This window comes from Cydia fagiglandana, chromosome 5 (assembly GCF_963556715.1).
Source record: "Cydia fagiglandana chromosome 5, ilCydFagi1.1, whole genome shotgun sequence".
NCBI classification, from domain to species: Eukaryota; Metazoa; Arthropoda; class Insecta; order Lepidoptera; family Tortricidae; genus Cydia; species Cydia fagiglandana.
The window spans coordinates 1,305,674-1,321,858 of record NC_085936.1 but is presented as its reverse complement, the minus strand read 5'-3'; the positions used below and the strand labels follow the sequence as shown (position 1 = coordinate 1,321,858).

The window sequence follows — 16,185 nt, the reverse complement described above, 5'->3', positions numbered from 1 at the left end:
AACACGGCGACAAAACCGTCCTCGAAACTTTAGAGGTAATTTTAAAATTTCATTATACGAGATCAAGTCAAGTTTCATAAATAAATAATGTATACAGGGTGAAATACGGTACCGTACTACCTACTCAGCTACCACGAGTTGGCATTTGTCATTTACGTTAGCGACTGCGAGAACTCGATCTCATTTGTTCTCTATCTTACCAATGGGTACATACGTGCGAGCGAGATGGACTGCGATCGAGTTTACGCAGTCGCTAACGTAAACTTTGGGTGTCAACTCCTGGTACGTCTAGTTTACTGTAAGTTACAGTTTAGAGTCAAAGTCGAAGAACTTGAGTTCCCTATCTTCTGGCAGTTTCTTGAAGAACTCTTCAACGTAGTCGTCGGTGACTTCGGCCAGGGTCGCGGGCTTCCATTTGGGGCTGTTGTCCTTGTCGATCAGGAGGCCATAGATATAAAAAAAAAACAGATACAATTTTTGTTCGTTTTTCCACCTAATTTCTTTGGTCACTTATTTGACTTATTTTTAAATAATAGTACCAGGTACAGAAGACTCACTCTCTAACAAAACGCGCCTGTTACGATCAGGACAGATATGGCCGCTAGGTGGCGACAGCGCCACGTGCGGCTTATGGCAAACCCCAAAATTGGGGCCGAACGGATGTACTTTTAGCTACCTGTAGAAAAGCGACGAAATCGCGGAGTGAGACACGCCTGACGAAGCGTATAATTTTTTATGTTTTTTTAGTGTTGTACAGTTGACGTCAGAAATACGTTTAAATTTTTCGCCTTATTAAGTTATTACAAAGGAACAAGGTGCAAATTGTATACATATCTTTGACGTCGACTGTTCCACAGTGGAGTGTTCCATAAAGTCTTAAAATACAACTAAATTAAAAAAAGCGTTTTGAGGAATTAATCCCCAGCAAACTACAAATAATTTTAATACCTTTATTAGGTTAGGTTAGTCTCGCTCAGAGCGCCGAGCGTTGCGCACGCGTCACGGAACGTCATCGCACATAACATCGCGCACGCGCGGCAACTTTGCTTCTTATAAAAATAAACTTAACCATAAGTAGTTAGTGAAATGGAGTGTCAGCAATGTGAAATGGTGCTCTCTAAAAAAGGACCACACTTCGTGTGCCAGGGACCATGTCGAGGAACATTTCATAGAAAGTGCGTCAAAGGCCTGGCGGCGGACATGAGATGCGGTAAAAACAGAATTTATTGTCATAACTGTGAGATGGACTCGGACGACGAGGATCAAGAAGATGTTGCCGGTCACTCAAAGATCCTAAAAGACATACAAAAGAAAGTAGGTGCTATTCCCGGACTTCTAAAGGAATTAAGTTCCATCAACCAAGCCTTAAGCGTACTATCTGATAAATACGACACACTTATTCAAGAGCACGAGCAGTCGAAACAAAAAATAAACAAACTGGAGAAGACAGTCACCGCGGTAACTAACAGATGCGATTACCTGGAAAAGTGCAATGCCGCTCTCGACCAAAAAGTGAATGACCTTGAACAGACTGCGCGTAATAATAATATTGAAATAGTCGGCGTTGAGCAGCTTCCTAACGAAAATGTGAAAGACATCGTGTCAAAAGTGGGCCAAGCACTAAATGTAAACACTGCAGACATCGAATGGGCGAAGCGAGCTCGTCAACCACGAGCTGATCGTAAACCTGCGCCAATCCTTGTTGGATTCAAGGTCAGCGGCAGCGGCGCGGCGTCGCGGGACACTTGGCTTGCCCAGCGACGTAAGGTGACAGAGATAACAAGCAACGTCGTCACTAATGGACCCGCTGTAAACAAACTATATATCAACGAAGACCTGACCCATTCTGCTAGAGCTCTACTCTGGAACACCAAAAAACATCTGCGTGAAACCTACAAATATATCTGGGTTTCGAACGGGAAAATATTGGTTAAAAAAAGTGACGGCGATAAAACCATACGTATATGTGGAGATAGCGACATAGACGACCTTAAAAACTAATTATCTACCTAGTGTTGCAGCAATTATTATTAACTACTGTTTATGTGATTACTCTCTTATTCAAATTCACAGACTTAGATAACTTAGACACTATTTTAAGTGAACCTGTTAAGTATGCTTGTATTGATAGCTTATCAAACTGGGACATAAATTACAATTCAAAAGACTTATTTATATTGCATGTTAACATCTGTTCCATAAAAAAACACTTTGACGAACTTCTTACAACCCTTTATCAACATTTGAAACATATAGACATCCTTGTTATTACCGAAGCCAATATAAATTTCTCATTATTGCCTTTGTTTACTATTAAAGGCTTCAAAGTTGACGCCTATACTCGTGAGGGACGCAGCGGGGGAGGCGTGCTCGTTTACTCGCAAGAGCGACTTGCGGCGCGTGCGAGTGAGACGGGTGCGCTGGCCACTGCGAGTATAATGCGGACAGCAGAGTGTGTTTCCATTTCCATCAATAATAATAACGATCATATTTATGTGATATCCATATACAGACCACCACGCTTCAATAAACATGATAGAGTATTAGAATTCTTAACTGAGTTTCGTAACCTACTAAAAAGTATACCTAGAACCTCTAAGGTCGTAATCTGTGGAGATATTAATATTAATTTGTTAAATTGTCATGAAAGTAGAGTCATAGAGTATGAAAACATCTTATCGGAACATGGATTTGTAAAATGTATTAAGGATGTCACACGAAGAGAAATTGTTATGGGAAAAATTGTAGAATCATGCATAGATCATATATACGTTAGAGCACCTATATCTATCATAGACTCAGCCGTCATTACACACAAGATTTCTGACCACTACTTTACTTCAGTTGTGATACAATGGAAACAGCGACTAGTAACCAGTGGACGCGGGAACACGTGCGCCGCGACTTCCCGGAATCGGCGTGAGCCGGGCGGCACGGCGACGCGTGCGCCAGCGCCCGCTGTTACTAGGCGCGTACTCGATAATAGTCTCGTAAGAGAAAAGTTATTAGAAACTAATTTTGAAGACTTGTTAAATATACAATGTCCAATTAAATTATATGAAAGCTTTACTGTTATGTTTAAAAATATTTATGATTCATGTTATAAAATACAACCGACCAAAGACTTAAATAATATTAGAGATAATAAGAACTGGATTAATGATAACTTGAAAAAAATGATCTCAAAACGGGATAGATTGTTCGTAGTTTGGTGTAATGATCCAAAGAATATGTTGAAAAGACTTGATTATACTAAATATAGAAATAAGTGTAATAAAGCAACTAAGAAGTGTAAAAATGAATACGATAAACAAAGTATATTAGATTGTAATAAAAATATTAAGAAAGTATGGGAGAAAATAAACAGTTTATTAGGAAATAATAAAATCTCATTAGATAGCTCCGTCCTTAGTAATATGGTAGACCAAGGTAACACTATTAGAGACATTTGTAATAAGTTTGCATTTACCTTTACAAACGAGATAGAGCAAATTAAGCATACATGTAACGATATATGGTTAGACAGAAACAAATATGTAAACAAGACGGACGTGTGTATGAGATGGCAACCCGTGCATAGCAAAGACGTTAAACGTGTAATTAATCTAATAGATAAAAATAAAGCGCCGGGAAGCGATCTTGTACGCATGTCTGACCTGAAGCTAATCGTATATAAAGTAAGTCCAGTCATAGCCAAATTAATTAATCTATCAGTTACTCAACATAAATACCCTAATAAGTTAAAAGAATCTCTAGTACGTCCAATCCATAAAAAGGGTGACCGTAAAGTATACTCAAACTATCGACCAATATCCATTCTCTCCAGTATAGATAAAATAGTTGAAAAATGTATAATCAATCAAACAAGCTCCTTTCTTCAAAAAAACAGTATATTAAATGATTGTCAACATGGGTTTCAGAAAAGTAGAAGTACTGCCACTCTTTTGTCCAAATTCACTGATGAAATTAATACTTACTTAGACGATAAAAAATTTGTTGTAGCAATATTCTATGATTTTAAGAAAGCATTCGACACTTTAGATACAAACACCCTTTTAAATGGAATGGCTGAATGTGGTGTGGGGCAGCCGCTAAACAAATGGTTTCGCGACTATCTCACATCACGTTCATACCGAGTGAAGATTGGAGACGACCTAAGTGATGAGACACTAGTACATTGTGGAGTACCACAGGGTTCCGTATGTGGCCCCGTGTGTTACTTAATGCATGTAAATAGCTTATGTGGAGTTCTGCGAAACTGTTCCGCACATATGTTTGCTGACGACCTATGCACCCTACGCGCAGGTACCAATATGATAGAAACTTGTCGTCTAGTTCAACAAGACATAGACGCAGTGGTAAAGTGGTCACATGACAATGGCATTATATTGAATTCAGATAAAACTAAGCTCCTAATTATACAATCGCCATATCTAAGCCCAACAGAAATGCCACTCCCTATGTATACCCATAGCTTTACTTGTCTTCATAATAACTTACACGATTGCCATTGTAAACCAATAGAAAAAGTTGATTGTGTTACATATTTAGGTGTTAAAGTAGATTCCGCATTTTCTTGGCAACAACATATAAATTATATCTGTAGCAAACTTAGAATTTTATTAGGAAGATTTTACCACCTTAGCTTTAAAGTACCAATTAATGTATTAAAGTGCTTATATTTTGCAATAGTTGATTCCGTGTTAAGCTATGCCCTTGATTGCTATGGTCTCACTTTTAAATCGTATATAGATAAAGTAGAAGCGCTACAAATTAGATTCTTAAAGTTACTCGTCAATAAAAAAACTAGAAACAGTTGTAGAGGTAATTATAATAAACTATTTAAAATTTGTAAAATACTCCCGGTCAGTTTAAAACACAAATACCTCTTAGCAATTAACAACCACAGCAATAAAGAGCAAATCTCGACACGAGTAGAACATAAACATAATACAAGATCAGTGGCTGTGCAAAAATATGAAATACCCCGCGTCACCAATTATTACGGAGACCGAACTCTAAAAAAAAGGTTGCCATATTTCTTAAACAGTCTTCCAGAAAATATCAGGCTCGAGCCCAATAAAACTAGATTTAAAACAGCAGTAAAGCAGCACCTATTGAAAATGCTTGGGTGACAATTGCATGCCTGTGCCTGCAAATGTCACCCAAGTAAAGTAAGGTATATCTGATTATATTAGTTAAGTGTATGATGTTAGTTTTTATAATATTTTACATTGATTACGTATGTAAGTAATTATATCAGAGACTCGCACCTGCAGACAAACTGTGTAAACAGTTTTGCAGGGAACTGAATTAGATCATAAGGTTATTTCTTGTATTAATAATAGTAATAAATAATAAAAAATAAAGGTTCTTAAGTCGTATAATCCGAGTTTGCTCCATCCCAGGAAGTGTGGATAAATTTTGGGAGCCTTGGGAGATACATTTTACTTTGGATTGATATAATCATTCGATGTAGAAGGGACCCACCATCAATTACAATGTCACTAGCAGTAAGGTTTCTGTGGATCAGACCAGACAGTTGTGAAAAAAATTTCGGATATTAACATGATTTTACAAAAAAAAAGAAATTCACAGTGGCGGCTATTTTTTACAATCTTTGACTACGAACCCATATTAAGGTATGTTTCGGATCTTCAGATCTTATTATGATTTGAGCAAATTTTCCATCGGACGTACAAACGAACTACAAGCTAAAAACGGAAGAAGAGCACAATTTTTTCGACAACTCCCGGAATGGAGCAAACTCGGATTAAGCTAATTTAGAACCAAATGAAGTTATTAAGACGATTTCCAGCTTGCTGTGAAATAATTCCTGGAAAAAATCTAATTTGATCGGCCTACTAAGTTTTTCGCATAATTAGTACGAGTGTGAACTAGGGTATCGATATGGCGACCCTGCCAGGATATATTATGTACCTACTATAGAGGCCACAATCTACACTTACCTTCAGGAAAGTGGTGGCTCTAGTTGCTACGGTAGACGCGGTGGCATCAGTGCTACGAATGCTACAACACCATCTAATTCCAGCTTGAGGCCCCAGTACAGTGGGGCCACTGTAACGCTACGCCAACTCAATTGTAGCCAGGACCATAGAGTAACATAAAGGTAAAGAAAGGTGGTAACTCCATACATCAGTTTTCTTAACGCGTGTTATTTCGTAGTCGACATCAAGCAGCGGAATATATCAGTACCTACTGCTAATCGACACGAGATGTCGCGGCCTCTCTTATGATTTTGCTTTGTTCTTATCCAGCTTTAATTTCTTTCCAAATTGCCGAAATTAAACAGGTTTTGCACCCGAAAATGTTTACAATATAGGGATTTATCATCAAAAAACAACCACTAAACAATGTGGATTCAGGACGTAATATCGCCGCACTAGGCTGTACGAGGTCTTTTATACAAGACAACGGCGCTCATGGATTGACCGGAGTGCAGACCACAAGGACTGTTTCCGCGCGAATTAAGAAATAATAGTCTCTAGGTCAACGGCGTAAGCGCTGCCGTGTCACGCCAAACTCCGTTAACTCGAGTTACATGAGTTACGGATAACCAGTCTAAATCTTCTAAAAGAAAATTTTGAAAATCTTCATTATTTACTGAGAAAAGCATATGACTAACTCATGTAACTTCATTTTTTTGCCGATGGCGTCAGGCACAACTCAGTTAACTTGAGTTGTATGGCTGACACAACCAAAATATCACCATCGTTTCTTAAGTTACCGGAGTTAGGCATGACAGGCCGAGCGCCTGGATTATACGACAACAATATTGGTAAAGTAAAACATGCCACGTCTTCTGATCACGCGTAGGTATGTCATGTAACTTGACTTACATGACTTCGTGTGACCACTATAGTATGGAAGAGTTGATCATGCGGAATTGTTTAATTCGAATAAAATGAAAACTACTCAATTATGCAAAAAAAATGAAAGGGCCTAACTGTGACCATATTTCCTACATGTAGATTAGATAAAATAAAAAAAATACGATGAACCGTCAACGATAACACAGCATTTAAATCTTTAAAGCTTTAAACGTAATTATCTCGAAACTCAACTTTTAAAGTTACATGAGATGCGCGTGACACGGCAGCTGCGCTTAGCGGTACGTAAACTTTATTGTCAGCAAGTGTCGATAACGTCAATACACCGGAACTGTTTTGGTGAAAAGAATTTGATTGAAGTAATTATTCCGGAATTAGAATCATTCATTATAATTTCAGTTTGGTATATAGGTACATTAATCTACTAAACTCTTATCAAATGAACGTTTAACGACTTGTTATAAAAAAACACATTAATTTCAATGCTACTTATAATAACTTAAACAAAAGTCTGATAAATAGGTATGCCCATCTGTACCACTTTTGTGCAAAGCGGTCGCTGCGGCGTATCCCTTCTCATTATATACGCTATCAACTGAAAATATAATCAATTATTTATTTTATTTTTTGTGATATCTCTTCTGCAATTAGTCAACAATCCACAAGGGAAAACTTACTTGTCAGATCCTACTTTTAACAGCTAAAGAAGCTGCCTCAAGTTTACATAATAGTTATGCCTAATATCTGTCTCTCGTGTTATATATTCTAGTACCTAATAGTTATTACCTACTCGTTACCAACAATTGGCGATTAAGAAGTATTCAAATACTTAAATAAAAAGATATTTCTGACTTTATATTTACTTTCAAAGTTCCCATATCGAGTTAACATTCCCATCCCTAGCTGTCTTTTATACAAGACACAAGACTACGGCGACGAGGAACATTAAAAACGTTGAAAACATTGAAAATTTTGTTATAAAAGAATGGATTTATAATATATAGCTGGATAAAAAGCGAACAAATGAAAAAACACACACCAAAAATATGAAATAAAATATGGAAAGAGTGTAAAAGAAATTCCAACTGTTATTATTTTCGCATTAACAGAGTGGTCTATCGTTGTCTTGTATACCGGACAAAGGGAATGAACAGTCACCGATGACTGTCATTGTCATTAATGATTAGGTACTTAGATCGTGGAGCCCACCACCTGTTAGCAATTATTTGTTATTATGACTATTATATCATCATAACCCTTGCCACTGAAATCTCAGAAATTATACAATTAACTATCAATTAAGCACTTAACACTGTGAGGTCTGTGAGTGCCAAGCGTCCCTTTTATTATCAATATCATACAATCGTCCTACTTTGCCCCCTGTGGGTAATTATGCTCCAATTCTGAAAGACGAATAAACGTTTAATACCTATATTCCTACGTAAACGTCTAATACCACCACGTGACCACCACGCTCCGCGAATGTTGCGCCGTTTAAGGACTTTAAGGTCCTAGCTAAATTGGGTGTTCAATACTTTATGGCTCCTCTACACGATGGGCCAACGCCGGTCACTCCAAGGGACGCATTTATGCGTTAGAGGGAGCAAGTGATATTGCTATCTCATTCTACCCTTGGAGTGGCCGGCGCTGGCCAATCGTGTAGAGGAGCCATTACCTACGCTATAGAATTTCCAATTTAGCAAGAACCCTAAATTTCATAACAATCCCGTGTGGTGAGTTGGTGACTATTCTACATATGTTAGTATTTACATACTCACATACCTACCTAAACGAAAATTTGAATTAATGCGCTGGTAATGAACTCTCTTTTTTGGCGTGCGCCTATGACGCCTATTTAATTTGGCTCACAGTGGGTTAACTTTGCGCCCCTAGCAAACTAATAGTCGGATCAATTATACCCCTAACAATGGGTATGTTTTGCTTCTTTTTTATTGTTTCAGATATATAAAACAATATTATTAAAAAATGTTAGATGAGATGCTCTTCAGTTCATCTAAATATTTAACCCTTCGTATGTCTAAGCACTGATCAGTGCGAACGAAGTTAAACCTATTGTATTAAACAAAGGATTTTTCTCAAACATGCAATGAAATATTGATGTTATGTTCCTTATAATAGGCTGCGAAGTATGACGTTTCAGGTGCGGCTAGGACAAAAGGTCGTTAATGGAATTTCATACACATCTTGCAGGCCTAGGCCGGCAAAGTCCTCTTTTTTAATTTTCATTTTACAGATATTTGTGACACAGCATCGTGGCATTCATCCATTAAAAAAAACTAGAGGCAGTATTTGCTTTATGGTTCGTAATGACACTCTGCCACTACGCCTATAAAAAAAAACAAAAAACAATGTTTGCTATAATTTGCAGTTTTATTTGTATAAAATCAACATGAACTTAAATAATTTTAAATTATAAATTTAACTACACAAATAAAAACATTTAAAATATTTCATCTAAACGTTAGCGGTAAAAAGGTCTACTCAAACACGCGTAGTTATATTTTTTAAATTGTTATGGAGGTAAAGTTGAAAAATAAAATAATTATTCATTCTGTTTTATTGATTTTATGGTGCGTTGTTGATTTTTTGACTTTAATATGAGTTCCGACGAAATAATGAAATTAATATTAATTGTAATCGTAGGTGTTGGAATTGGCAGCGTAAGCAGAATAGATTTTAAATAACTTGCTGCCTCTGCCGCCAAGTCAAAGACGAAGTATGTATATGGTTGCTTATGGCAATTTTATTATTTGAGAAACTAAGAAAAATGGCTTACAGTTTATTAGAAACAGTTTTGTGGCATATTTTAAATGAATGTAACTACAAATTCGTCAACACTGTGGAAATTATACTTATTTACTCCATGCATAAAGCAACGATGTATGTGAAACATGATATCAACATGAAATACTACGTAAACTTATGTGACGAAAACGACAGTCAGACGAATACAAGGCGAAAAAATCAAAGATACATGAAAATAGGGTAGTAAAAATACACGACTCGTGTAAAACATACGCGTGATAATGATATAGGTACGTGTTGGTTATATTTTGGGTGTACTTTACTTTTAGTTTTTTCTATAAATAAAACTTGGGTTTCGTGGATTTTTTATTTTATTTATTTCATTGCATGTTTGAGAAAAGCACTATACATACCTCGGCGGGAAATGGGGTTGCCCGCGCTCAGACCTATCCGGCCTCGCTTCGCTCGGCCGTCTATATGTCTTCGGCCGGCAACCCCTTTCGTCCCGGCCTCTGTAGTAATGTACTATTAATTCGAGCGCACTGATCAGTGCTTAGACAGACGAAAGGTTAATAATGAATGGTTTAAAAAATATTTATAATTTCCTTTATTTGGAGCAAAGTAGGACCATTTTACGTACCATCAAATTTAGCAGGTTCTTGGCAGTGAACCTGTTAAGATTGTTAATCCGACCCCGGAATTAAACGAGCCTTCGTACTTATAATTATGACGCTAATCCCAATCAAAACCTCAATTTACAACTTACCTTCATACGTAACGCTAAAATGGAGTCCCGGAAATATCGGAAAAATAAAACCACAGAATTTTTGCACAAATTGGACAAAATTGTCTTCGCTTGCAGCAGCATGAACTACTGGGTAGATCATAATGACCTACCTGAGGTATACCTGAACGCGTACAAGAGAATTATGAAAGTTATAAACGCGGGGATTGTTCTGTTTCTGGTGGGAGAGTTGGCGTCATTCTTCACACAAAACAATTTGACGGAGAATCAGAAATCTGACCGCGTTATGCAGACGCTTTCACAAAATATTCTGTACTCTGTCGCACTCTCTCTGGACCACCATAAGGAGACTGTGACGGAGATACTATTTACCTTAGCTGTTGGCTTAAAGAAGGATTTCAATGATCTGGAGACGGAGATACTTATGCTGAAACGCACCAAAATCTACGCATGTACGTTTGTGCTTCTTTGCTTTAACTCGGTACTATTTTACGGTGTTAAAGGATTATCTAAGGTGTTGTTTTCAGGTAAGGGTGTACACTTCATATATAACTATGTACTCGTACTTACCTACATAAATACTTCAATCATGTCATTCATGTCTTTTGACAAGAAAATACTTAAACCAATTTGAAAAAATATAAGTGATAATGTATATTAATTATCATCAACTAGGATCTATGCGTATTTATTGAGTTTTTGTTTTACTATTTTTTTGGTAACCAAATTGCTAATTTGTCATCAAAACAGCTGACTTGTCTGTGGAACTTTCTCATGCCGTGACGTAACGCGCTCGATTGGCGTTTGCAGTCACGTGATATTGGGCCTTATTTTAATTATTTTTGATTATTTTCAGTTAATTTGTTACGCATATTTACACTTGCAAAATATGATTTTCAGCATTCTAATGATTCCCTGCTATTGTAAAAACATAACATGTTATACAGGGTGTCCCATAAGTGACTCGTCACAGTGACACTGGAGGTAGACCAGGCCAAGAGGACCCAAACCAACTTAACATGACCCCAGTAAAACAGTACATATGAATAAAGACGAAACATATAAAGCAAATAATACACCAAGACTAATTCATCACTGTTCAGAAAAACTGCAAATTTTACAGACGAAACTTTCATCACAATGATAACCGCCTGGCCCGATGTCCACGACCGATCACTCCTCGCCGGAGTCTGTCGCGTCGGCGTCTACGTCCTCTGCTGGCTATGGATGGCCAGAGTCACCGCCGCCTATCTCATAGTCTTCGCTGTCACCATCTCCCTCAGCCATCAGTACATGAACCTGCAGATGTACTTTAAGAGTCTCGCGGGGGTATTTAAGGAGAGGATTAGTCAGAGTGAGAAGGAAGAGAAGTATGAGAGAGCTCTTAAGCTTGGTATAAGATTGCATGCTACCACCATTTGGTAAGTGTATGTGCGAAACCCATATTCATCAACCATACCTATATTTCTCTGTCCCTTTAGCTAAACATTCCATCTAAATAACTCCATCGCAAAACGTCCCGTCTACAAAATGCCCCATTTGCAAAATGCCCAACAATTCTGTTTGTCAAAAAATCATTTTCACTGGTTTCGCTAGATGTTACGTTTTACTCACTTTAGTTAATTTATATGTAATGTCAGTTTAAGTTTCTTGTTTTCATTTTCTACCTCTACTCTAGAGACTTTTCCGAACGGGCAGGTCTGCGGGCAGGGTACCTACATTATTGGGCTGATTGCGAAAAAGAAACGCAAATGATCATTTAAGAGGGAAGGATTTGATCTCGTTAAGATCCCTTGACGATTGCTCACGCAGTAATTGCGGGAAATACACAGCGAATCGTGTCAAAGTCGATTCAAAACTTTAACAAAATGTTTAATCAGAATCGGTTTTTTTTGTAGGTGCACGCAACAGGTACAGAGAACTTGCGGAAACGTGTACAACGGACACATAATTGTTAACATCTGTGTAATGGTGCAACTCATGTCACAGTTTAAGGTACTTACTTACCGTCTAACATCATCTTGGTGCTTTCCGTAGGAAAAACGGAGCCTTTATAGGATCACTTTCATCCGTCTGTCTGTCATAGTTCTTAAGTCGCTAACATAAGGCCTTTCACTCCTCACATTCGCTGTCATTTGGGCTTTGTTGGCTGATTTATAATTTTGTGATTCATATTGGCTGATTTTTCTGAATATGATGCACCCACACTTGACTGTAGCAAAAAAGTAACAAGAAATAATAATAAAAAAACGTTTCAGGATTCTGACCGCTCGCTGAGCCACGTGTTGGCTATATTAGCCACCTTTATGAGCATGCTGTTCAGCACTGGATTCATCATGTGGAGCGCAGGAGACATCACTGTTGAGGTAGGTATCTGTCAGTATCATGTACACGGGAGAGCTAGTGCGAATAACAAAATTCGAAGCTCGTCTGTCTGCGTCTATATACTCTATATCGGTCATCAAAGAACGATAGAAATGGAGATCGTTGGTATACCTACTCCGACTACGGTCTTGTACCACTTGGCACTTTGGCAGGGGTAGGAAACTAGAGCGTTCGGACATTCTCGGCCCCGTTCGGCTCTGCATTGCTCCGAGCAATTAGCCTTATGTATGAAGTTTATATTTGAACTAAATATTTTTCATTCTGATTTTTGTTGCCGTTATATTATATGTATTATAAATGTATTTCCGTTATTAAATTATCATTTCATTGCATAAAATAATAAATAAAAAATACAAAATCATTAAAAAAAAAGTCATGCATGAGACTAATTAATAGGGTTGGCACAACTTGACGGTCCCTTTGCGTGCACGACCACGGGCAAGATAATTACTTGAATTTTGACAGCCCTAATTAGCCGACAGGGATAGTGCCATACATTACAAAGGGACAGCATGATTTGTCACTGAATCGCTGTCAAACTTCGGTTTTGTAGGAAGTTTCCTTTCTGTACGGTAGTACTATTACTTATTCTGTTCTTGTGTGTGTCTGTTGAGATTTGTTATATCGACTCCTGACGACAAATGGCAAGATTCACATAGTTATATCGACTGTCTGACGTGACTGTCGACAAATGACAAGACAACTTTTATGTTTTCAGGCAGGCAATTTACCGACGGCCATCTTTATGTCAGGATGGCAGAACTGCACGAACATGTCTTCTTACCGAATTCGGCGACTGGTGTTGATTGCTATGATCCAAAGTCAGGTAACATTTTTAGTCATAGTTTAACTATTCTACTGCCACAGTCTGCCATAACCGACAAAGGTGTGGCAGTATTGTTTTCAATTTATTTTGCCATGTAGGTACCTATACAAGATACACTTATGTCCGTCAATTATTACACATGTTTTTCCTTAAAACTATTACATATACTTGGTCAAGCAAATCTTGTCAGTAGAAAAAGGTGGCAAATTTAAAATATGTAGGCGCGAAGGGTTATGAACCCAGAGAAAATTTGAAATTTGCGCCTATTTCTACTGACAACATTTGCTTGATCAAGTATATTTAATTACTTGACTAATACAATTAACAAATACAAATATCCCATGCATCTTTCTCGTCCAAATAATCTGACAATACCTAGTACGATTTTCTATTAATTTATGTGTGACAATTTTCTTAAATTTATAATCTGGCAAATTTTTTATACGATTAGGAATTCTTTCGTGGAAATGTACCCACTGCTTGGCCAATAAATGATTTTCGAGTCCAATGCTTTATTGCCAATTGGCAAGTGAAATATAGTAGTGGACCCTATAATGGACGTGGAACCAGTAATGGGACAAAACACCACAATTCCTCTAAAATAAGTATCTAAAAGTAGTTTATAAACACTGGATATATTTTTATCATAAATAAGAGTCCTAGAGCTGTTTATGTTTCAATTTTTATTAAAATCGGTTATCTTTTAAGAAATTGGCGTCAACCCAAGAGTTGTCGTGTCACTGAAAAAAAATACCACTACGAATTCTTAACAACTTCGCTAAGAGAGGTGAGTTAATTTATTAAATTTTAATGAATTAATACTTGATGAAAACTAGAATGTGTTTTTTTTATTGCATTTATCATGAGATAAGGTATACAACACACTATGTTGTGACTCCACAGATGTAAAAAAATAGTGGTATTTGGCCCAATCCCATTATAGGAGCTGTAAAACTACATACCTCCTATGATGGGACAATTGACATAATGATGCTTGCCATGCCATAATATCATGTTTTTAAACAATACAGAAGTAAAATGTAGTTACGAAATATGTCAACCAGGAGGTATTCTCGCACTTCGGATAGATTAATATCGTTTTTCCAAACTTTTATTTAACTTGCCCTGTTAGTTAGTGTAGGTCAAATCTTGGTAGCTAAATTTGATCCACTTTTCGATTTCCGATTCAGTTGAAATTTTGTGTAAGTACGTAATTAAGTATGCAAATCAGATGATAATGCAATATTATGATAACATGGACCTGATCTGATGATGGAGACAGGAGGTGGCCATGGGAACTTTATCGCAATAAACCCTAACTAATTTTGTTTGGGTCCATTAGAATTGTCTCGATGGATCTAATACAATAATAATTGGCTGTGGAAAGAAAAATACATTCAGCAATAAAAGCTTATACCAAAAAATGTTTTTTTTGCCATAACTTATTCCCCATTTCAATATTTTATACTGATATAGCAATGTCCATTATAGGGGGCCCATTACTGGATCCACGTCCATTACCGGGGGCCCATTACTGGAGCTTTGGTGTCCATGACTGGAGAAAAAAAACATAGTTTTAATTTGTTAAGTATGTGGAAACTCCTTGCAGTATCTTTGATACAACACGCCTAAAACATGAAAGACGGATAGGACTTTCATCTTTTAACACGCTAAGCGGTAGACCATTTACATTTATAAGGGAAATATCATAAATACTCCAAATTTCCTCTTAAATGTCCCATGACTGGTGCTGTTACTATAATGCTATATTGCCAATTGGCAAGTTAAATTTGTTTACTGTACTTACCTATTTTTTTTAGAAACCTGTCATCATCAAGAGTTTCGGATTCATAGAAATCTCTTATCAATCGTATGTATCGGTAAGGCTCATTCATTTGCGTTTGTAGTACCTACTCGTACTTGTAAGTAAAGTAATTAATGCCTCTTTGTTAGGTACAGTCAGCAGAAAAAGTTGCTAAGCGGGCGACGTGTTCAAAATTACCTTGTCATTGTCACGCTCTTATTTTCTAAACAATAAAGTCGCGTCAAGATCATTTTGAATACGTCGCTCACTTAACAACTTCTGCTACTGACTTTAACTAGTTATAAATAAGGTCTTTTCTATAGAGAAACGAACGCATGAGCAAATTGCCCAATAAATGGTCTAAATTCTTAAATTATTTTCAGATCGTGAAGACATCGTACTCCATATTCTCAGTTTTGTATTAAAAAACGGAAAATTAACCTTTTGACCGCCACGACTATTTTATATAACACGCAATAGTAAACTTTATCGTAATGTATGAAGGTTCGTTTTATTCTTTCACCTGCAAATGTGCATGTACTTACCCAATTTTAGTACATACTTACCTAGTTTAAAAAATGTGAGTGTAATGTGCATGTACTTACCCAATTTTAGTACATACTTACCTAGTTTAAAAAATGTGAGTGTAATAGGTATTGAAAATACACGTTAATAAGCAGGCTATTAATTACCATGTGTTTTAGCTTGTATAGGTAACTGAAATAAAAATGATAGATCTTCAAGCCTTTGATAAGCGTTTATCCTTAGCCGACATTTTAACATTTGTGCTTCTTAGAAAGGAACAAAA

General features: G+C 37.0%; 1 protein-coding gene across 1 annotated transcript; it reads left to right on the top strand.

Moving 5' to 3' along the window:
- The first annotated feature begins 10,150 nt into the window (after positions 1-10,150).
- On the top strand, positions 10,151-15,891 carry LOC134664778 (uncharacterized). The gene is made up of 7 exons (XM_063521522.1): positions 10,151-10,889; positions 11,486-11,783; positions 12,261-12,357; positions 12,621-12,728; positions 13,466-13,573; positions 15,394-15,453; positions 15,761-15,891. The coding sequence occupies exons 1-7, from the start codon at positions 10,403-10,405 to the stop codon at positions 15,800-15,802; spliced, it is 1,200 nt and encodes a 399-aa protein (XP_063377592.1). The 5' UTR covers positions 10,151-10,402; the 3' UTR covers positions 15,803-15,891.
- Positions 15,892-16,185: the final 294 nt, after the last annotated feature.